At 45.9% G+C, this 24051-nt stretch overlaps 1 protein-coding gene across 1 annotated transcript in view; it reads right to left on the bottom strand.

Moving 5' to 3' along the window:
* Positions 1 to 14069, bottom strand: part of GHRH (growth hormone releasing hormone) — a 38391-nt gene extending 24322 nt beyond the window's left edge. Inside the window, exons 1-2 of the mRNA XM_088480786.1 lie at positions 13987 to 14069; positions 12118 to 12198 (exon numbers count right to left, since the gene is read on the bottom strand). Coding sequence (XP_088336912.1) covers positions 12118 to 12198; positions 13987 to 13988 — 83 coding nt within the window. The 5' untranslated portion in view covers positions 13989 to 14069. The remainder of the gene's footprint in view (positions 1 to 12117; positions 12199 to 13986) is intronic.
* Between the last annotated feature and the right edge of the window lie 9982 nt (positions 14070 to 24051).

Genomic DNA, 24051 nt, shown 5'->3' with positions numbered 1-24051 from the left:
TTTGTCAGGGTTCTGGCATCAGGATTCTGAGCACCAGTATTGTGTGCGCTGGGATCCCGTACCCAGACCCTGGGAAAGTGGGTCAATCACTGAAATTTGTTCATCTCTGGACATTAAAGGAGAGTAGACAAGTATTCTTTGTGTGCCAGTTCACTGTACGAGTAGTTTGATAAAAGCAGTTATGACATCTCTTTCTCCATGCACTCATGTAGCAGGACCTAAACTTAGGCTTCCTACGTTATAGACAACATGGGGTTTGATTCAGCAGTGCACGCAAGTGCACTGCTGATCGCAGATTCCTGATTATCGGGAATCTGCACGTGCGCAGGACCCATTCTGCGAGTGTGCATAATGGGTACTGCGTAGTCGCACGCAAACTCTTGAAGGCATGAAGGCTCGGAGCCCTCCACCATCGCGACCATCGATCACCAATGGTCGTGATGGTGATCCCAGCTTGCGACCTCCAGCACAGTGCTAGGATCGCAAATGCAGCAGGGTGTGTCATACAATATATATATATATATATATATATAGTCATTTGCATAAATATTGGGACATTGACAGAATTTTCATATTTTGGCCTCTATTCACCACCACAATGGCTTTGAAACAAACAAGATGTGCTTTAACTGCAGACTTTCAGATTTAATTTGAGGGCAACTACATCCAAATCAGGTGAACGGTGTAGGAATTACAACGTTTTTTCTATATGTGCCTCCCACTTTTTAAGGGGCCAAAAGTAATGGGACTATCAACTCAAAAGCTATTTCATGGACAGGTGTGGGCTATTCCCTCGTTATTTCATTATCAATTAAGCAGGTAAAAGGTCTGGAGTTGATTCTAGGTGTGACATTTGCATTTGGAATCAGTTGCTGTCGACTCTCAATATGAGATCCAAAGAGCTGTCACTATCAGTGAAGCAAGCCATCATTAGGCTGAAAAATCAAAACAAACCCATCAGAGAGATAGCAAAAACATTAGGTGTGGCCAAATCAACTGTTTGGAACATTCTTAAAAAGAAAACGCACCGGAGAGCTCAGCAACACCAAAAAGACCCGGAAGACCACGGAAAACAACTGTGGTGGATGACAGAATAATTATTTCCCTGGTGAAGAAAAACCCCTTCACAACAGTTGGCCAAATCAAGAACACTTGCCAGGAGGTGTGTTTATATGTGTCAAAGTTAACAATCAAGACAAGACTTCACAAGAGTGAATATAGAGGGTTCACCACAAGATGTAAACCATTGGTGAGCCACAAAAACAGGAAGACCAGATTAGAGTTTGCCAAACAACATCTAAAAATGCCATTACAGTTCTGGAACAACATCCTATGGACAGATGAGACAAAGATCAACTTGTACCAGAGTGATGGGAAGAGAAGAGTATGGAGTAGGAAAGGAACTGCTCATGATCCAAAACATACCACCTCATCAGTGAATCATGGTGGTGGTAGTGTCATGACGTGGGCATGTATGGCTGCCAATGGAACTGGTTCCCTTGTATTTATTGATAATGTGACTGCGTACAAAAGCAGCAGAAAGAATTCTGAAGTGTTTCGGGCAATATTATATGCTCATATTCAGTCAAATGCTTCAGAATTCATTGGACGGCCCTTCACAGTGCAGATGGACAATGACCCGAAGCATACTGCAAAAGCAACCAAAGAGATTTTTAAGGCTAAAAAGTGGAATGTTCTGCATTGGCCAAGTCAATCCCCTGATCTGAATCCAATTGAGCATGCATTTCACTTGATGAAGACAAAACTGAAGGGAAAATGCCCCAAGAACAAGCAGGAACTGAAGACATTTGCAGTAGAGGCCTGGCAGAGCATCACCAGGGATGAAACCCAGCGTCTGGTGATGTCTATGCATTCCAGACTTCAGGCTGTAATTGCCTGCAAAGGATTTGCAACAAAGTATTAAAAAGTGAAAGTTAGAATTAGGATTGTTTAGTTTGTCCCATTACTTTTGGCCCCTTAAAAAGTGGGAGGCACATATAGAAACCGTTGTAATTGTTTGTTTCATTTCAAAGCCATTGTGGTGAATAGAGGCCAAAATATGAAAATTCTGTCAATGTACCAATATTTATGAACCTGACTGTATATATATATATATATATCTATATATATATATATATATATATATATATATATATATATATATGATAGCAAGGATCGCAATTGCAAAGCTGCCTGCATGCAGCTTTTGCTATTGCGATCCTTGTTGAATCAGGCCCATAGTCAAGTCAGTACCTATTGTTTGCACTACAATGAAAGTCATTAGACAGTTAGTGAATCACAACTGCAAGGAAACTACTGCATATTCTATGTTGTGTGCAGAATGACACTCAGACCTTATGTCACATACGGCTAATTGTTCTCGAATGGTAGACAGGGAACTAAGGAACTCACACTGCAAGAAAATGTTTTTATGGAAACCTCATCATAACACCTTCCGCCACATTAAAAAAGATATATTATTTTTCACATTTTCCACTCCGTTTGTTATTGCAGTTACATCTACTCAATAGATTAGTGGGGTTTAAAAAAAATAAAATAAATAATAATAATAAAAAAAAGAACACTCTTCTTACCAATTATGTACAGCTGCCTGTGATAACAACGTAAATGACAAATTCAGAATCAGAGAATTTTAATTATGAATGGGACGATGCTGGAGGGTTAGTGTCAGAGCGGCAATGAAATGTGGGGGACTCATTTGGTCAGTTTTGGTTTGACACTTTTTTCGAATGCGTGGAGTCTAACAGGGCTTTAGTCTTCGCCAGGGCCCTCCGCAAGGAGGTTCAGACTCCGCTGCAGATACCATACATGTCGCAGCCCCCATGGCGAGCACCAGATGTAACGTTAGAGAGATTAGAAGAGAGACAACAGAGAGGTATGAGGTACTAAGGAATGGCTGGATAGACTGAATATGCAGAGCCGCCATCAGGGGGGGAACTGCCGGGACTCCAGTCCCGGACACTGAAAGAACAGGGGGGACCCAGCCGGCTCTTACCACCGCTGCACAGTCTGCAGTCACGCACTACCCCCTTGAGCAAAGAGGGGGGCTCGTTAGCTGCTACCGCCCGCCGCCGCTGACCCAATTCCCATTAAGTAAAAGGAGGCGCGCTGAGCTGATGCCGAGGCCTGCCGGCCCCTATGTTCAATGAAGTTTATTTTGGATTCGGCGCGCGTGACGTCATGACATCACACTGCACCGCTGGAGGGAGAGGTCGGAAGAGCTGCGGCACCGTGAGGAGTAGCGTCTGCCGGTGGAGAGGAAGAGGGGAATCGAAGAAGCCAGAACTCAGTCAGTGAGATAAGGTAAGTAAGGTAAATAACTAAAAACACTGGGCAGGGCACCAAGGTTGCCAGATTCGTCCCTGGTCCCTTTAATAAACAACACATTTCTGGTCAGGAGAAAAATACTCTGAAGTCAGGTAAGATTACCTTTTCAGCTCTGTTTTTTTCCCCACTGTACTTAATTTTGCTTGCTCTTATGTTATGTATTTACAAAGGCACTTTAAGTACAAATTTTTACCAGGAAAAGCAGGTGGATTTGAAAATGGCAGGTGTTGAGGGGGGGGGGCACAATTTCTGACTGCAGCCCTGTGAGTAGGCAGCACATGATTTTCAAGCACAGCACACCTATGTACCGTGGAATAGTGGAGTGGAATACATAGTGACACTGCAGAAATGCTGGAGCATAAAACAGGTTTTTGATTAGCACAGTACACAGGAGTGTAATGAATGTAATACAGCACACAGTGGTATTCAAACCATTGGAGTACAGCACACAGGAGTGTGAAGTATCCAATGCAGTCATAGGGGCATATTCAATAGGGCGCGAGGTTTAGCGAGGAAAAAAAAGTGGTTGCGGGGTTTTCAGCTCTGAAAACCCTGCGCCACGTAAAAAAAAAAATCCCCCCAAAAATCTGGACTTACATACCCGGCGGTCTCCGGTGGTCTCCACGGCTCCCTGCTGGGAGTCCCGGGCTGCTGGGTGGGGCAAGGGCTGCTGGGAGATGTAGTTCTCCCAACACTCATTCTGGGGTGCACATAGAAACTGGGGGGCTACACACACCGGGGGTCACACACACAACACTTATACACACACACTCACTCATACACACTTACAAACACTTACACACACTGACATACTCACCCTGCTGCAGAAGACCCGGCTTCCAACGCTGGATGCAGAAGACAGCGCTGCAGAAGGTAAATAATTATGGACTAATTAAGCTAATTGGATACTTCCAATTGCTTAATTAGTCCTCAGAGGGGTGCCGCCAGGGTCCCAGAGCAAGTCCTGCTGATTTTGCCTAAAATTAACGATTTTAGGAAAAATCACACTTGCTCTGGAAGTGGGGGAAGAAAAAACTCCCGGAGCACAAAAATAAGGAAAATTCCGCACCTAATGAAATAGCAAAAATCCCGCAACTGCAGGAAAACCTTGCAGGTGCGGGATTTTTACTTATCTCGCCCCCAATTGAATATGCGCCTCAACAGCCCAAGATGGTGAGACGAAGATCTGACAGCTAAGCAGGGTTAAATAGCCCACCTGCTAGAGTGAGAATATGTCATTGGCTGGGCCGATCTTGTTAGAGAGCATTGAGCTCTGACACTGTCTCCTCTCTTTGCTATACATGCTGACTACTCGATGCTTGGTACTAGGACACAGAGGGAGGCATGACCTCCTACCTGATGATGTCACCCCTGGGCTACTAGCTCATGTGCAGCTGACACATCTTTATTGTGTAGAGTGTCACAGTACAACACTAAATACAGCTGTTAACACCTGCAATACCACTATTCTGCTTACTGCTGTGTTACCACTGCTACCCTGTTAATATCAATAAACCCAACATACTGGTTAAGGAATCTCTGAGTGGCTTAACAGTCACTTTCACATTATGCCTGTCATCTTGTGACCACCACCCCAATAGGTTGTTTCTATAGGTTTCGGGCTGAGACACAGTGCAGCTGTGAATTTCAGAGAACTATGACACGTGGAAGCTCACTATGGAGATGCAGCTGAAGCTGGAAAAGCTGTGGAAATCACAAATGACCAGTGGTGGCTTCAGAGGTGGGGCTGCCGCACAGCCCAAAATTCAAATAGGGGAGCCACACCAACTGCCATTATGAATGCTGCCAAACATCGCTGGCTGGGACTCGCTGGCAGTTGGTGGGGCTCCTCTATTTGAATTTTGGACTGCAGCCCCACCTCTGGAGCCGCCACTGCAAATGACCCAGGTGACAATCCAAAGCCTGATGAAGTGGATAGGCCCATGGGGACCATAGGCCTAGACGTGTATTCCATAATTCATGGGAAAGTGTTAGCACATGACATGTGGATAGCACTGCAGGCAGTGTATTAATATAAGAGAATAAACCTGAGGCTTGGTACCAAACTGAATGCATGCAAAGACATTGATAAGATGTTATCCATATCTCAGCAATTTAAATCTCTAGGAGTCCAAGTTTACGAAAAGGAGGTTGCAATGGCAATGCTGCAGAATTTAGTCCCTGAATTCGACTTTTTAGTGGTGGCTTTAGAATCCACTGCAAGTAAGCTATCAATGGCAATTGTGAGGGCTAAACTGCTGCAATTTCAAGAACGCATACCGGTTGAGACCAATGCTGATAGTTCTGCATTACTCACAAAGGGGACAGTCTAAAAAGCCTACGTACAAGTGTTTCATATGTCACAAGGTGGAACATAAAACCTCTGAATGCAGACAGGGATGCAAGTGGTGTGTAGCAAAAGAAGCAAGTCCACTTTAAATGTAACAGACAGTAGCAGGAAGGATTGCTGGTACATGGACTCGGCAACCACAAGGCATTTCAGTTACAAAGAACCTATGATCCTATAACAATCAGAGGGTGTTCAGACAAAGTCCTTACAACTACAAAAGTTGGGACAATAATTGTGTGCCTGAAAACCATAATCATAGACATCTAAGATGTGTTATATTTACCAGATTTGGGGACAAACCTCATTGCCATAAGTGTCTAGAAAATAAAAGCTTCAAGGTCAAGTTCGCAGAGTGTGTTGTGCAAAGTAAACGAGGGACTGTGAGAGCAACCTGTGCTAACAACTATGTGTCCTAGACACAGAGGAGTGTTGTGCGATGATGGCCACCGAGACAAGTGAGTCTGTGGAACTGTGGTACAGGTGGCTAGGCCACCTGGGGTTTGATAACACCCAAAAGCTTCTTGATGGAATGGTGATGAGAATAGTCATGAGTAATACTGAGAGACTGGCATGTGAGAGCTGTGTGATGGGTAAGTAGACCAGATGCCCCTTCCCAAATTCAGCAACAAGAGTTGATTCACCATTAGCATTGCTGCATACAGACATGTGCGGCCCAAAAAGAAGTAAAATCGATAAGTGGATACCAATATTACTCTACGTTCATCGATGATTTCAAGAGAATGACACGTATTTACGTCATTAAAACCAATAGTGAAGTAATTAATAAAATAGCATACTACAATGGACTATTGGAGACTCAAACGGGTCATAAATTAAAAAATCTTAAGATCCGACAATGTTGGGGAATACAAAAACAAGAATGTATCCATCTTCCTAAAAAAAAAAAAATATGGCATTGAGAATCAGTTAACCATTGCATACATGCCGCAACAAAATGTTGTCAGCGAGCATGCAAACTGTACAGTTGCAAAGAAAGCGCAGATTATACTGAGTGACATGGGCCTGGCAAAGTGTTTTTTTGGCAGAAGCAGTGTCTACAGCGCACTGCAAAGTTACTGTAAAAGGCAAGACACTGCTGGAGGCATGGTCTGGAAACAAACCAAGGCCCTCATTCAGAGCCACTCACTATCGGCAGTACGCTCGTTCCGAGCGATGTTCGCACATCTGCGCATGCGTACGGTTTTTAGTACGCATGCGCGAACCAGTCAGTGCGGCCGAAAATCATTTGTACGCAATATAGCGAGTGCCTGCTATTTTGAGTGACAGAATGAGGCGTATGTGGGTGGTAACAGGGGAAGGTGCTTGAAAACGGGGAGTGGAGATCCGATCGCAGGCGTGCTTAAAGGTCAAAACGGGCGTTTTATGGGTGCGCATAATTAATATAGCAGCGTCAATGACCACGTCACTTGTTTTTTTTTAACTCAGAACTCCTCGCAAAATAGCGGTTGAAAAAACCAACCACAAGAATAGCGAGCAGTTCATATCCTGTTCGATGTACTCGATTAATCTAATAAATAGCGGACATGACGTATTGTGCGAGCAGCCAGGGGGCGTTTTTAAGAAATAAAAGAGCGTATGTTTTGCTCGCTCGTTCAGACTTAGAGGTGTGAACAGACTGCAATGTGCGAACGGATCATTTGCATAGCCACCCCTTGTTTTTGAACGAACGAACGCAAATAGCGAATGGCTCTGAATGAGGGCCCAAATGTCAATCATCTCAGAGTGTTTGAGTGAAAAGCTTATGCGCACATTCCAAAAGAAAAGAGAAGCAAGCTGGATCCCAAGTCAGTGGAGTGTATATTGCTTAGATACTGAAAGCAAGGGATACAAAATATGGGGCATTACAAATAAAAACCATATAAAGTCCAGGGATGTAGTGTTCTGTGAAACAGTGCCACCTAATGTAAGACTGGAACAAGAATCATAGCACAAGTTTGTTTCATTGGATATGCTTACAGCTGGAAGCGTGTCTGAGTCAGAAATTACCAGTGTATATTGCAGAACAGGAGTTCTGTAAGAACAAAGGAAAGCCACCCCAAGAGATATCATAAGGAGTTTGTAGATATCGCTTTCTATGAACCCCAAAATATCTTAGGGGCAAAATCAAGCAATGACTGGGAAAAATGGCATCATTGCTTGACAATAATACGTGGACTCTTGTAAACAGGCTGAGTCACCACAAGACAATCAACAACAAGTGTGTCTTCTGTAATAAGTTGCATGTATATTAAACTGCTGCCTGTTACAAAACAGTCTTGTCACTAAGGCTATACACAAAAGTCCACAAATGACTACAGTGAAGCCTTCTCATCTGTGGCAAGGTATAGAACACTGTGTTTAATCATAGCCGTATCTGCCATGTATGATTTATTGTTTTACCAGTTGGATTTTGATTCAGCTTTCCTGAATGGAAATTTAGATGAAGAGATTTATATGGAATCTCCTGAACATTATAATGACATGTTCCAAGAAGAAAAAGTCTTATTATTAAAGAAAGCATTGTGTGGTCTGAAGCAGAGCGCCCACTACTGGCACCTTCAGTTAGACGCAGTACTTTAGGAAATGGACTTTGTATGCTCAGAGACTGATCACTGTCTATACCACAAAACAATAGATAAGAGACTGTTTATCATTGTTGTGTATGTGGATGACTTATTACTAGCATGTCACGAAGTGCATATGGCCAGTGTCTAGCATCCATTAGAGCAGGAGTTCAAGTTGAAAGACCTAGGGTCTGCACATCACCTATTTGACTTAAGAATCTTGCAAAACTTGACTAGGAACTGTCACTGGGCCTGATTCAGAACCGGACGCTATTTGCGCTCGCTCGGTCAGAAAAAGGGGCCGGCTATTTAAATTGAGCGCTCGCTCTTTGCGGTCTGTTGACGCCTCTATGTCTGAGCGAGCGAACGAAACATGCGCTCACTATTTTGTAAAGACGCCCCCTGGCCGCTCGCATCCTACGTCATCTCCGCTATTTATTTGATTAATCGAGTACATCGAAAGGCATCTGAACTGCTCGCAGTGCTTGTGGTAACCAAGTGACGTGGTCGATGACGCTGCTTTGTTAATTATGCACACCCTTAAAATGCCCGTTTTGACCGTTTGGCACGCCTGCGTTCGGATCTCCACTCTCCGTTTTCAAGCACCTTCCCCTGTTACCACCCACAAACGCCTCATCCTGTCACTCAAATTAGCAGGCACTCGCTATTTGGCGAGCGCTCGATTTCTGATCGCACTGACTGGTTGGCGCATGTGCATTACGACCCATACGCATGCGCAGTTGTGCGAACATCGCTCGGAGCGAACGAGCGGCGGCTTACGAGCGGCTCTGAATCAGGCCCACAGTTCATGAACAAGGATATATAGATGCAGTACTTTATGAAATAGAAGCAAAGCCAGTAAATACTCCCATTGACAAAGGCACAAAATTAATAAAAAAAAATTCAAAAATAAGTGAGGAAGAAATGAATATAATTCCTTATCAGTGCTGGTGGGAGCTTACTGTATGCAAGCATTAGAATTTGAGCTGACACACATGCCGTAAACCGAGTGAGTCAGTTTGCTATTAATCCTGGGAAACAACACTGGATTGAAGTTAAAATAATCCTGTATCTAAAGGGTTAAAATTCCTTTAAATTAGAGTTTTCAAAATATGAACATTCTAAGTTGAAACCCTTCTGTGATGCTGAATGGAGAGCAGATGAGAATAACCATCATTCCTACACATAATATATGTTTGTACTGGCAGGCATAGTCATCAACTGATCAAGCAGGAAGCTAGCCACTGTTGCCCTATCTACCACTGAGGTGGAGTATATGGCACTTACAGAGTCAGCCAAGGAAGCCTTGTAACTAAAGGAGACTTTATGTGAATTGGGTCTTCTGGAACAGGATGAAACCATAAACATAAAGTGTGACAATAGAGGTGCAATAGACTTGACCTACAGCACAAAGCACCACAGACAGTCTAAGTACATACCTATCAGAAATCACTTCATCAGATAGTTAGTGGGAAGGAAGTCTATCAGCGTCACCTTTGTGGCAAGTGAAGATAATGTCGCTGATATGATGACAAAGGGACACAAGTTCTGACTGTGGGCCTGATTCAGAGCCGGACGCTCTGACAGAGCGCTCGCTCTGAATCAGGGCCGGCCATCTGATTTTTTAGAGCGGCCTCCTGGCCGCTCGCATTGCTGTGGGTTACCACCCACAGCTATAGCGAGCAGCCAGGAAGATGGTCGCGATGGTCAAGACCATCGGGCTTGCGACGAGACCCTTGTGGTAGGGTCTCGTTGCCAAAAGCCCTAGAGTGCTCTAACAGGGGCCGAAAGCACTTCCACTGACATCACTTGTTATGTCAGTGGGGCCGGCCCCAGACGGTAGGCGTTCCCATGGGAACGCCTCCGTTTGGGCAGCCACTCCCCTGGCCCGCCCACCAAAGGGGGCGTGCTGTCACTCAACATCGATAGCACACCCCCTTTGGTTCGAGACCCGGAGCGACTGTTTGCCCATCGCTATACGGGTCTCGCGCATGCGCACGACGGAGCAGGCTCTGTTGTGCGCATGCGCACTGGGCCACCATCGACCCGCTTGCGAGTGCACAGCGCTCGCGAGCGGGTCTGAATCAGGCCCTGTGTTCCTGAAAGCATGTGGACTGGAATACATTTGATATGTTTCATTGTTTTTTGATGCATAATCCAAATGTTTTTGGTTACAGGATGGACGTTGCCAAATAATTATTGAGTAAAGTATGATATATGTTTTAATTTAACAGGAAACAGTCCAGAGCAAGGAGGGGTGTTAGAAACGAGTGCACTCCAGCACTATCTCCTCTCTCTGCTATATATGCTGTGTACTCAAACTCGGAGTCAGAGGCCAGTATGATCTCCGACCCAATGATGTCACTGCTGGGGTACTACTGGCACCATCTTTATTGTGTAGAGTGTCACAGAACTCTTGCATGAGACACCTAAATACCACTGTTAACCCATTCAATACTGCTATTCTGCTTACTGCTATCACTGTGTTGCCGCTGTTACCCTGTTGTCAACAATAAACCCAGCATCATGGGTTTATTGCTGTAAACTCTCTGTGTGGCCTAACAGTCACTTTCACATTCCACCTGACCACAGCCGGATTAAGGGGGGAACAAGGTGCCCTGGGTCCCCGTCTTCAGAGCCCCTTAGAGCCAGACCACACTGCTGCATGCACTGTGCAGTCCTGTAATGGTGGTAGGCCAAATGATGAGTGGGGGTGGGCATGCTGATTTCCTGAGTGTGGGGCAGGGAGAGAGGTGGACTGTTCGCACTTTGACCAATCAGGGGAGCGGACACCTGAGTGCGGACCAATGAGAATGGACGGTACATCTGTTTGTGTTGTGTGAGTGGCGTGGCGATTACTGAGTAAGTCTCGGCTGGACGTGAGGGCATGATGAGTGGAGGCGGTGCTGACAAGAGATGGAGGGCTGGAGGAGTGTGGTTGGGCCCCATGTCTTAAGTGCCTCAAGACCCCGAAGGCTTAACCTGGCACCACCCCAACATGCTATATCAATAGATCAGCTGACTGGAATTTACAAAAGGGAGACCTGGTAAGTGCAGACCCTTCAACATGACCACTTCCACCAGGTACAAAATGCTCTGCTCCTGGACTTCCTACTTAATTTATGATTGCAGGTGATGGCAATCATAAATTAGGTGGGAAGTCCACGACCAGAGCATTTTGTACCTGGTGGAAGGGGTCATGTTGGAGGGTCTGGGTAATTGTATCCTGTGGCCCGATTCCTGATAGTCATCTGTTTTTGTGGAATTTTCTTATGGTGAACTTCCATTAGAGTTTTCTTTATTTGCATAATCTGAGACAATCTCAGTTATGAGCCATCAGGACATTAAGCATTTTAACTACATCACAGATGCTGAAAGCCTGAAACATCACTGTGTGTGCACCAAGTCTTAAAAGGCAGTCTATACACTTACACATAACACTTTGCAGATGTAAATTGAAATCATACAATTTATTATTAATACCTGCTGACTTTTCATTTCTCCTCTCCAGGAGAAGCCCAGAGAGGAAATGCAGATGGCCAGTACAGAGGAGGGCCAGCTCTTCACGTCATTAGGCTCTAACCCAATTGTGTCAAAATTCCAATAATCATGTGTCCGTGGGGAGGGGCAGGGCTAAACTTATGCGATTCTTCTAGAATTGCATCATAATGGCCCAACACCTCCGTAAGGACCTGCGATTCTCTGTATTATCAAGTGGGATGCGGTAATTCCACCCACTCTTCCGAAAAATCTTGGGTCTCTCGGACCTTCCTGGAGAGTAGGTGAGTGTGCATTTATGGAATGACACTACAGGATGTTAGCAATGCCAGCATTTAATAGAGGATCATTACATACCTGTAGTTTGGATGCAGGATATAGCAGTGAACACACAGCACGAAATGCAGCACCACAAGGTAAAGGGATCTGTGCAACACCCTGACAGATATAAGCAGACATGTGGAAGATTTGTAAGTGATCACTTCCATACTTCAAGGTGAGAATATATATATATTTTTTTAAATGAGTAAGATTATCAGGTTGGTGTAGTGCTCCCTTAGGGAACCCTAACAGCGCTTGTTTTATAGGTCTTCTCAGAGAATCACAAGTGAAATAATTAGTACCACACATGGATCTTTTAAAATGTGTCAGTCAATAACTGTGCTCTGGCAAAAGATACGGGAAACATTCACTGCTTTCATGAGTAGTGAAGTTTGAAGACAGTGGGTGAGCGATATCAACAATGGATGGTCATAAACGCTAATGTGAATCTCATGTAGCTGATGTGAGCCACTGAATGCAAATCCATAACGATCTCGTCTACTACAATTTGAGATCAGAGAGATTAGAGTTAAAAGCTTAGATTTCTGTAAGCTCAATACTGAAAGGGCCCATTCAGATGAGCAGTTAATGAGCATTTTGCACATGCGGTGTTTCAGACAAACCAGGACATGAGAAATCACTGAATTTCTAGCAGACACAGAGATTATTGACTTTGGTGCCCAGACGCCTCTATGTACGATTCAGTTGTACAGCGAGAAGTCACGGTACACTTGAATATCAGGCATGCTTGATATTTTGGTGTGATCCCCTATTTTCAGCGCTGTTTGTCTGAAAAGAAGCATGCACGGTATTTACAGTGATTTGCTTTAGTGTTTCCCAAACATGTCCCTCATGGAACCCTAATAACAGTGCATGATTTCCAGATCATCTAGCTGGAGAAGAGGTGTGCACTGCTAACTGACTAACAGAATAGATCTACAGGTGGTGCTCATTATTCTTGTGGATACCTTGAAAACATGCACATTTAGGGTTCTATGGGGACCGAGTTTGAGAACCTGTACTTTAGAGTGATTTGCTCAATGTTCTGTCTGGAATACCACCTGAACAAATTCTTACTGAATACTGATTAACCTCTTATCTAAAGGTTCTCAGAAAGCTGCATTATGTATAATTTTACACACATTAATTTCTGGAAGGCTATGCTTGCGGTAACATTACATCCATAGTGTCAACCTGTCATTCGTTTCAAGATTTGATGCATAATTTGGAATTACTTCTTGTGCAGTTTTTTGGGGTGAGAGGGGGGGGGGGTTAATACACACATTAAATGATAAGATATGAACATTTACAACATATACGGTATATCCTCATGGTTACATATAAGGCCAGTGTTCTATTTTTTTATCTGTACTAATATTATATAATTATTACTAGTTTATTAGGAATCTTTACACCAGTCATTTATTAAGAATCTAGCTTAGTACTTCTTTTGTGTGGGTTATTGTTATGTCGATACCAGAATGTTGACATTCTGAATGGATACCTTTTTTCCCCTCAGTCTATCTTGGTCATTCCCCTTTACATCACTATATCTACTGTGACAGCCAGCAAAATGCCCATCTCAACTTATTGGGTGATCTATATACAGACTATGATGTTGTATTGAAATGTTATCACTATCATCATTTCATCAGGGGTGACAGCATTATTAGAGTCCAGAATGAGATGGGACCATTGCAGTGATTAGAACCTGGTAGATATGTGACATGGTATGTCATGAAGTCACTCCAAATGAAGAGTTATTAACTTACTATTGGTAAGTTTCAGAACTCCACCCAGCAGATCCACTAAAGAAGTGGTTGTGCAAGCATTAGGATTATATATCAGTAACCACTATAAACGTAGTATTAGCCAACATTGGATAAAGTCTTAAAAGTTACTTACATTCTCAGCAGCACTGATTTCTTCTCTTCTTTCCTAGTATTTAAGATGTTTATTCACTGCACTAGAAGTATATTGCAGCAGATGTGACTGAGTACATCCTATTTAAAACCCACATTCTTATATACCTGATCTCCCCTGGTGGGAGGAGAATGGGGTGCTCGGGAGAGGCATATCACACTGAGGGGGTGACGTCTATAGGGCTATTATCCACTTACAAACACATCTCTCTCATATCAGTATCAGATGTGACAGTGAAGGCTGATAGAAACAGCTCAGTGTGTTCAGTGTCCACCACCAATACTCCTCACTATATCCTATGGCATATTCATGAAAACACTCAGTATTATTATTTTACAATGTGCATTTTCATTAAATGTATAGACAGTAAATGCTGTGTATTATCAGACTATACATTTTCAGAGCTTATTAGTTATTCACCTATAGGAATTCATACAGAGCACAGTGTTCATGAAAAGGGCATAAATAGTCTGTTATTATTATTATTATTATTATTATTATTATTATTAGTGCACCATATTCATTATTAATACTTAGTTATACATACTTCACAGTGCTATGGAATATGAATGTGCTACTTAAAGAGGTGACATCATAATTGGCATATTTTGTCTTCATTCTCTGCCCACTACCCCCTACCCCCTGCTGGCTGTATGTTACACTATAAGCCTACCCCTGTATGTTATACTGTGTGGTATAGTGCGCTCACCATCAATACTTAGGGCCTGATTCAGACCCTTCGCTAGGATGCGTTCACAGGCAGCCATCAGCAGCCTTAGTATGCATATCCCGCAATCGCTAGCAAGACATTAGCACGCCCACTATGTCTTGCCGTGCAATCGCGGTATGTATTTAGACGCCCACTAGCCTGACACAAAATGCCCACTTTCCCTTAGTAATACACGTCATCTCCAGGAAGTGTATTAAACAATCGGTAACATCGAGTAACATCGGACCCATACGCAGCACTTGTGGCTGACCATACCCTACTGCAAGTACTACGAGCAGTGGCGTAACTATGGAGGGTGCAGGGGGTGCGGTTGCTATGGGGCCCGGCGGCTTAAGGGGCCCGCCGGCCCAGCGATCGCACCCCCTGCACTTTCCATATGCCGGGCGCCCACTGAGATTGTGTTACCAGCGGACGCCCGACTCCCACTCAAACCCCCGGCGGCAGCCGGAGGACGGAGCTCACTCCGTCTTCCGGGTCCCGCAATGCACTATGGGAGTGACGTCATGACGTCACTCCCATAGTGCCGAGGAGCGGACGCCGGGGACGGAGCTCAGGAATGAGCTCCGTCTTCCGGGTCCCGCAGTGCACTCTCACAGTGCCGAGGAGCGGGCGACGGGGCGGTCGGCGGCTTCACAGGAGCGGGGATAAGGTAAGTTTTTTTGTTTGTTTGTTTTGTGTGTGCGCACGCGTCCGCGCGCGTGGGGGGAAGTTACTGGGATCTCACTACTGGGGGCATTACAGAGGGCTCACTACAGGGGGCAGCTACAAGGGCTCGCTACTGGGGGCTCACTATTGGGGGAAGCTACAGGGGGTCACTACTGGGGTCTCACTACTGGGGGCAGCTACAGGGGGGCGCTACTGGGGGCTCACTACTGGGGGCAGCTACAGGGGCTCACTACTGGGGGCAGCTACAGGGGCTCACTATTGGGGGCATTACAGGGGGCTCACTACTGGGGGCAACTACAGGGGGCTCACTACTGGGGGCAGCTACAGGGGGTCACTACAGGGGGCTCACTACTGGGGCAGTTACTGGGGTCTCACTACTGAGGGCAGCTACTGGGGGCTCACTACTGGGGGCAGCTACAGGGGGTCACTACTGGGGGCAGCTACAGGAGGTCACTACTGGGGGCAGCTACAGGATATCACTACAGGGGGCTCACTACTGGGGGCAGCTACACAGGGCTCACTACTGGGGGCAGCTACAAGGGGCTCACTATTGGGGGCATTACAGGGGGCTCACTACTGGGGGCAATTACAAGGGGCTCTCTACTGGGGGCATTACAGGGGGCTCACTACTGGGGGCATTACAGGGGGCTCATTACTGGGGGCAACTACAGGGGGCTCACTACTGGGGGCACTGCGTAAGGGGCACCATTACAGTGGGCATTGCATAAGGGGCACCATTACAGTGGGCATTTAATGTTTTAGGGGAACTACTGTGGTTATTGTGTAAGACCTAAGTTAGGGGGGGCCCTTAAAAATGTTGCTATGGGGCCCAAAAAGTTCTAGTTACGCCCCTGACTACGAGTGCTGCTGTGTGTAATTCAGCCATGTGATGTGTATGCTGACTCTGCGTCTTAATTATGTACGCCCATGAAACGGCGTTCAGACGCACAGACACGTCTGCGTTCGCACCACCATACCCCCGTTACCATCGACCACCCCCTGTCACCACCCACAAACAGCACGACCTGTTACTCATCCTAGCGGAGCTTCTGTGTACAGGGTGCGAACGCTTCCTGATCGCATGGACTAGTTCGCGCACACGCACTGCGTCTTGTACGCATGCGCAGATTGCAAACATCGGCATACTACATGCGAACGCAGCTCTTAGTGCCAATGTTCACAAATAACACTTTATTAAGTACACCTCCAGTTCCCATGTATCTTAGTGCTCAATGATATATGTGCAGACAATGGGCCTGATTCAGAGATTTACGGAAATGCGATAGTTACGTAAATCTACGATATTTAATGAGCAGCACAAGTGCAGGAGCCGCACTGCGCATGTCAGTCGCAGTGCCCCAAAAACTTCAGCATGATTGACAGGCTGCTGGCCTTTGGAGGTGGCGACGGGGAGCACTCCAGAAAATGGGGGAGCTTCACTGGTCCCGGTAGCGTTATTTTGCCGGTCATCCTTGGTAACCTGGTTACTCAGATATGCAATGTTCATGCAGTTGATCTGATGCTGGGTCTTCTGATGCAGTAACAGATCAGAGAAGCCTGGCGGTGGGCATCTTTTTACTTAAGACACCTCCTGCGACTTTTGCATAAATTCAAACAGCCACTGCGTACAAAGACGCAGCAGCGGCAAAATTAGCGTACATCTCTAAATCAGGCCCAATATTGTATAGGACACAGGGCCTGATTCAGAGCCGGACGCTCTGGCCAGAGCGCTCGCTCTGAATCAGGGCCCTCCTACCTAAACTTGGAGCGGCCTCTTGGACGCTCGCATAGCTGTGGGTTACCACCCACAACTTATGCGAGCGTCCATGATGATGGTCGCGATGGTCAAGACCATCGCGACCATCGGGCTTGCGACGAGACCCTGTAGTAGGGTCTCGGTGACCGCAAGCCCTGGAGTGATTTTGGCTCTATCAGAGCCAAAATCACTCCCATTGACATCACTAGTGATGTCAGTGGGGCCGGACCCAGACGGTAGGCGTTCCCATGGGAACGCCTCCGTCTGGCAGCTACACCCCCGGCACGCCCACCAAAGGGAGCGTGCTGTCAATCAACATCGACAGCACGCCCCCTTTGGTGCGAGACCTGGAGCGACGGCTTCCCCGTCGCTCCTCGGGTCTCGCGCATGCGCACGACGGAGCTCCCTCCGTCGTGCGCATGCGCACTAGGGCACCATCGAGCGCTCGCGAGCGGGTCTGAATCAAGCCCACAGTTAGAGCAATGGGGGGGATAAGTTGAAAAATCAACCATATTGATATACATACCTCCATCCCCTTTCTCAGATACCTGTGACTATCTTAGTGCTTAAACCAGTTTTGTGCTGAACATTTGTGAGACCTAAAACCACACAGACTCTACATTTACATATAAATGTACAAAGGGCCTGATTCAGCAAGGATCGCAATTGCAAAGCTGCAGGCAGGTAGCTTTGCAATTGCGATCCTTGCAATAATGCAAATACAGCAGGAGGGGTATGACACCCCCTGCTGCATTTGCAATCCCAGCACTGCGACAGAGGTCGCAGGCTGGGATCACCATTGCGTGGTCGATGGTCGCGATGGTGGCCAGCGCCGGGCAGCTGGCCAGCTGAGGTTGCCTCAGCTTACTTAGGCTGGCCGGCTTGCGAGCCCAGCAGACAGCGTACGTACATGCCTGGGCTGGCTACTCCTGTTTCCGGGAACGCCGTCCGCCCTTGCCTCTTAAATGCCTCTGCTTGTCAATCAGGCAGAGGCATTCAAGGGCTTGCGTGCATCTTAGCAGGACCCATTCTGCACACTCCCAGAATGGGTCATGCGCACGCGCTTCCCGATAATCTGACTCAGGCCCAGAATCTTTCCATACACTCTCACATCATGAGCACATGCTTACGCAGTCAAGTAATAGATTGATGACTGGGTCTGGCCCAGAAACCTAATTAATAAATGATATCACACAAGACTTAGGGCCTGATTCAGAGCCGCTCGTAAGCGGCCGCTCGCTCACTCCGAGCGATGTTTGCCCAACTGCGCATGCGTACGGATCGTTATACGCATGCGCGAACCAGTCAGTGCGGTCGAAATTCATGTGCTCGCAAAATAGCGAATGCCTGATAATTTGAGTGACAGATTGAGGCGTATGTGGGTGGTAACAGGGGAAGGTGTTTGAAAACGGGGAGTGGAGATCAGAACGCAGGCGTGCTTAAAGGTCAAAATGGGAGTTTTATGGGTGTGCATAATTAAAACAGCAGCGTTATTGACCACGTCACTGGGTTATTTTATAGCCAGAACTGCTCGCAAAATTGTGGTAGCAAAAACCAACCACAAGAATAGCGAGCAGTTCATACCCTGTTCGATGTACTCGATTAATCTAATAAATAGCGGACATGACGTAGGATGCGAGCGGCCAGGGGGCGTAGTTTCCCAAAAAACGACCGCAAGTTTTGTTCGCTCGTTCAGACCTAGAGGCGTGAACAGACCGCAAAGAGCGAACGGTTCATTTGAATAGCCACCCCTATTTTCTGGACGAGCGAGCACTAATTGCGTCCGGCTCTGAATCAGGCCCTTAGATCAGTGTTGGCTAACCTTGACACTCCAGCTGTTATGGAACTACATAACCCAGCATGCACTGCTACAGTTTTGCTATTAGGGCATGCTAAAACTGTGGCAGGGCATGCTGGGATATATAGTTCCACAACAGCTGGAGTGCCAAGGTTAGCCAACACTGACTTAGATGCAGATTTATCAAGCTTGGAGAGAGACAAAGTAGATGGAGATAAAGGGGCCTATTCATCAAGCTGTGAAAAGTCCTGTTTAGCTGAAAACAGGGATTTTCACTGCTTTCGGCGATTCATATAGGGAGTTACTTCCCTGCTGTCAGCCCGGCACTCGGCGCTGGCTCCGCCCCCTTTTCCCAGCATCCAATGCAGCAGGTTTGACCTGACCTGCTGCTCCCGATATGTCTGTATTCTCACTGCATCCAGGGATCGCGGAGGGGCCGGACAGCGCCCAAAGAAGCCAAGCAGGTAAGTGTACATGAATGGCTCCTAAACATCACTATATATTGCATCGATGTGATGCAATATACAGTGATGTTTATCGTGAGCCACTTCATGTTCTTTATGAGTAGACCCCAATGTACCAACCAATCAGCTCCTGTCATTTTTTCAAACACAACTGTAAAGTGACAGTTAAAAGCTGATTGGTTGATACATCATCTCTCTCCACTTTATCTCTCTCCAAGCTTTGTTAAATTTGCCCCTTAAACTTCCCCCTTGGTACCTGGATCTGAATAAAAGCATCCTCACACTACCTCATGGATTAAACAATGAGTTTTATAGTCCTCAGATATGCAGGAATGGCTGAGTAACATACATCCTGTCTGCAACACAGTGTGAGACACAGCAAAGGATATAGGGGTCTATATACTAAACCTTGGATAGAGATAAAGTGAACAGATATAAATTACAAACCAACCAACTCCTAACTGTCATTTTTTAAACACAGCCTCTGACATGGCAGTTAGGAATTGATTGGGTGGTAATTTATCTCCGTTCACTTTATTGCAATGCAAACCAAGGCTTAGTAAATAGACCCCTTGATCTATTACCATGTGTATTATGCCATCCGTGCTACTGTTGTATATTATATTGTATGAAATGCTTAAAAAAAAGATCTGTTATCAGAACTGATCATGAAGAGGCAAATAGCAAATCTGGTTCCCATTGAACGCCATATGTTCGCTGGTACTTGGCCGTCCCAAGGACTTAATCAGGTGCAGTATCACTAGAAGATACCAGACTAGTAGATACAAACAACTAGCCTGCAAATACCTCTCCAGGGTACCAAAAGAGAGATGCAGAATATAGCGTTCAGACAGAGCTACCAGCTGGCATAGATAAGTAGTAGAGTACAATGATGCCAGGTCACAGGTCAACAAGCAGTATGGGTTGTATGTAGTTTGTGATACCCTAGGTAACCAACAACACAGTTCAGCAGTAGAGAGCAGAATGCACATGTCATTACTAGTAACAGGTAATAGCTGGCAGCAGATAAGTAAGCAAAAGGAAAAGCAGAGTAGTGGCCAAGCAGAGTACTATCTGATAAAAAGGACAGCTACAAAGAAAATCTGGGCAGTGTATAAGCAGAATCGGAGTAACAAAGACGGGTAGAAGTTAGGGCAGGCAGTGTTCAGTGCATAATCAGAGTCACAAGGCAGAAGGTTGGTCTGAGTGGCAAGTAAGGAGAGTTAGGGTCACAAACTAAGCAGTGATCAATGTAGGATTGAAGTCACTAGGCAGTTTGTCAGTCCAGGCAGCATGCAGAGCAGAATATGGGTCATAAAGCCAGGTCCGAAACAAGGATTTTTATCACCCGGTGCAAGGCAGTAATTTCCTAATTTCCCCCTCCCCTGGTGTCTCTGCAGCAGTATGTGCCCCTTCCCATACCTGGATATACTCCTTGCTTGTCCTTAAGGCAGCAGTGGTTGTAGGCTCCTCACACACTGTTCTTCAGCTTGCGTAACGTCACCTTCCTCAGCCAGCCCACAGCCTCTCACTATGTAGCCAGCCTCAGCACGGATGGGAATGATATACGGTGATGTGACCTATGATTTCATGCCGTCGCGTCACTGCCGAGTTGCGACTGAGCCTACAAGAACACAGTACAGTGGGCCTGATTCTGAGACGCTCACAAAAAGCTCTGAATCAGGGCGGGCACTGTTTTTCTAGGAGCGGCCCCCTGGCCACTCGCATAGCTGTGGGTGACCACAGCATCCATTCACCGCTGCTCTGCTATTATTATTACTACCAGTTATTTATACACATATTCCGCAGCGCTTTACAGAGAATATTTGGCCATTCACATCTGTCCCTGCCCCAGTGGAGCTTACAATCTATGTCCCCTATCACATACATACACATTATGGTCAATTATGTGGGGAGCCAATAAACCTACCAGTATATTTTTTAGAGTGTGGGAGGAAACCCACGCAAGCACAGGGAGATAATACAAACTCCACACAGTTAGGGCCATAGCAGGAATCGAACCTATGACCTCAGTGCTGTGAGGCAGTAATGCTAACCATTACACCATCTGTGCTGCTATGCATATATTCCCTCAATTCCTGTGCACGCTAATGCAGTATTAGTCTATAAATCTCTGAATCTCATCTAATTTCAGTAGGGAAGAATTTTTCATTATTTGGTAAGCATATGAATTATATTGTGTATGAAAAGAGTAGATCTGTCATTTTTTTCACTTTCAGTATGTCTTTTCTCTGTCAAAGGTTTAGGCTTCAGAAGAGTTTCTATTTTTTTCCCACTTCTTCAATTGCTATATCACATTTTTGGGGGTATCCTTGTTGAGGAAATGCCTGATATAATAAGCACACCTGTTTCTCATATGCATCCACAAAGGAACAGTTCTGCTTATTTCTCAAAAAATGCCCCTTGTAATTTAAGTATTTATTCTGGTTCACTTTTTTCACATAGGTTTCTGTTGTATGTGAATCATCCTAGACTGTAAATGCAATATCCCCCAAAAAATAATTTTATGTAAATCAAATGTACTAGTACATTTTACCTCAAAGTGTTCTGTTGAAGACTATCAATAAAGCACTAAAGAGAAGCCAAATCTTCATCCCAAATAATAAATAAATAATGTATAAAACAACTGTAGAGAACCAGGTTTGCCTTGAATTGTTCATCCTATACATGTTCCTCCTCAAATCTACCAGTATATCGTTTTGCAAAACTTGGGGAAAACTTGGTCCCCCTTGAGGTAACCTGTGACTGTAAATAATATTGTGAATCAAATAAAAATGAATTATGTTGGAATTAACACTTTTGCATACTAACACTAACTATTGCTGGCTTTAAGTGGATCATTTGAAGTAAGGAAATTGTGCTGGACTGAGAGACATTTGTTTAATGTTTGGAACGAACATCTTGGTTTATTAACATCAGAGTGCTTGCTATAAGCAGAAAAAGGTGGTTGTGCTGGAACCAGGCATATATAAGCTAATACAAGTTTATATCTGCACTAACCATCATAGACTAACACTGGCAGTATAGGTGGCAATGGTGTGTGATGAAGCTCAGTCCATATGATATATAACTTAACCAGATCTTTGGTTTATTAACTAGGCAGCACAGGTTTACATGGTGTCAGAGGGTTAATGCAGCAGGTATGTAGAATGGGTACATATAGGGAAGCACACTTGGGGCCTGATTCAGACCCACTCGCGAGCGGCTGTCTGCTCGCAAGTGGGTCGATGTCGTGCACTGCGCATGCGCACGACGGCGGGAGCTCCGTCGTGTGCATGCGCCAGACGCGACGAGCGAAGGACTTTCCTTCGCTCGTTGTGTCTGATCAAAGGGGGCGTGCTGTCGATGTTGATTGACAGCACGCCCCCTTTGGTGGGCGTGCCGGGGCGTGCCTCCCTGACGGGGGCGTTCCCAAGGGAACGCCTACCGTCAGAAGCCGGCCCACTGACATCACTAGTGATGTCAGTGGGAGTGATTTTGGCTCTGATAGAGCCAAAATCACTCCAGGCCTTGCGGTTGAAAACCTCAACCGCAGGCTCCGGCTCGCAGTGGCGATGGTCGCGATGGTCAAGACCATCGCGGCCATCAAACTGCATGCTCGTATAGGCTGTGGGTGGTGACCCACAGCTATACGAGCGTCCAGGAGGACGCTCCATAATTATGGAGGCCGGCCCTCATTCAGAGCGTGCGCTCTGCTCAGAGCGTACGGCTCTGAATGAGGGCCTTGGTGTGCAGACAAACTGGAGCCCACACCTGTGTCATACTTGCCTATTTTCCTGGGCAGTTGCAGGAGGTCCCCAATATTTTTGGGCATACCCCCGCACTCCAGAACAGTGTCCATATCTCCTGTATCCCATCCACTTCCTAGTGAAGTGGGCAGAATAGTGAGATAATACCAGGAATTGCCAGACTGTATGGAGGGATGGGGCTAAAATTACGCAAGTAGCAGCATTTTGTGTGGTGGTGACGGGGCCTAATGATGTGAAAATCCGTCCTCGTTCCCCAAAGTGGATGACAGCCTCTTCTCTCTGGGCTTCTCCTGGAGAGGTAACTTTAAAAGTTTGCAAGTATGACCTGTGTGTATACATAAGTGGTGGCAGTGGAGTATGCACACACTGGCTCATATACAGCGGTATAGCGGTGGTGGTTCAGTTGACCTTGAAGGGTCACTGGCCTCTGTAATGCATACTTACCTACTTTGGAGATTTTTTTCTCTGAGAGAAGCCTGGAGAGGAGATGCTGCTGGGCCCCCTTGCTGCAAAATGGCACAAACCAATCATATGTGAATTGGGGCAGGGCCAAATGGCACTATTATCATAGAATTGCATCATCCCTTCCTCTCAGGCTGCAGATTCCCTGTATTATTCTCCCCATTATATCCACTTCTCTAGAAAGTGGCCGTGATACGGGAGAAGTGCCTACTCTTCCGGGGGTGCAGGGGGCAACCTCCCGCAGGTCCTGGAAGAGTAGGTAATTGTGCTGTAACACTGTCGCTCTCTGCTATGGAGGACGGTGTTGATGACACATGGTATGGTCGCGCATGCACGGTAGCACACAAAGTCGGAGGTCGCACCTCCAGCCGTCTAGGGTCCTAGTGCCGCCTAGACAGAGA

This window comes from Taudactylus pleione, unplaced genomic scaffold (assembly GCF_031769625.1).
Source record: "Taudactylus pleione unplaced genomic scaffold, aTauple2 ptg000256l, whole genome shotgun sequence".
Taxonomy (NCBI): Eukaryota; Metazoa; Chordata; class Amphibia; order Anura; family Myobatrachidae; genus Taudactylus; species Taudactylus pleione.
The sequence above is the reverse complement of the archived record's forward strand: the minus strand, read 5'-3'. Positions and strand labels throughout refer to the sequence as shown.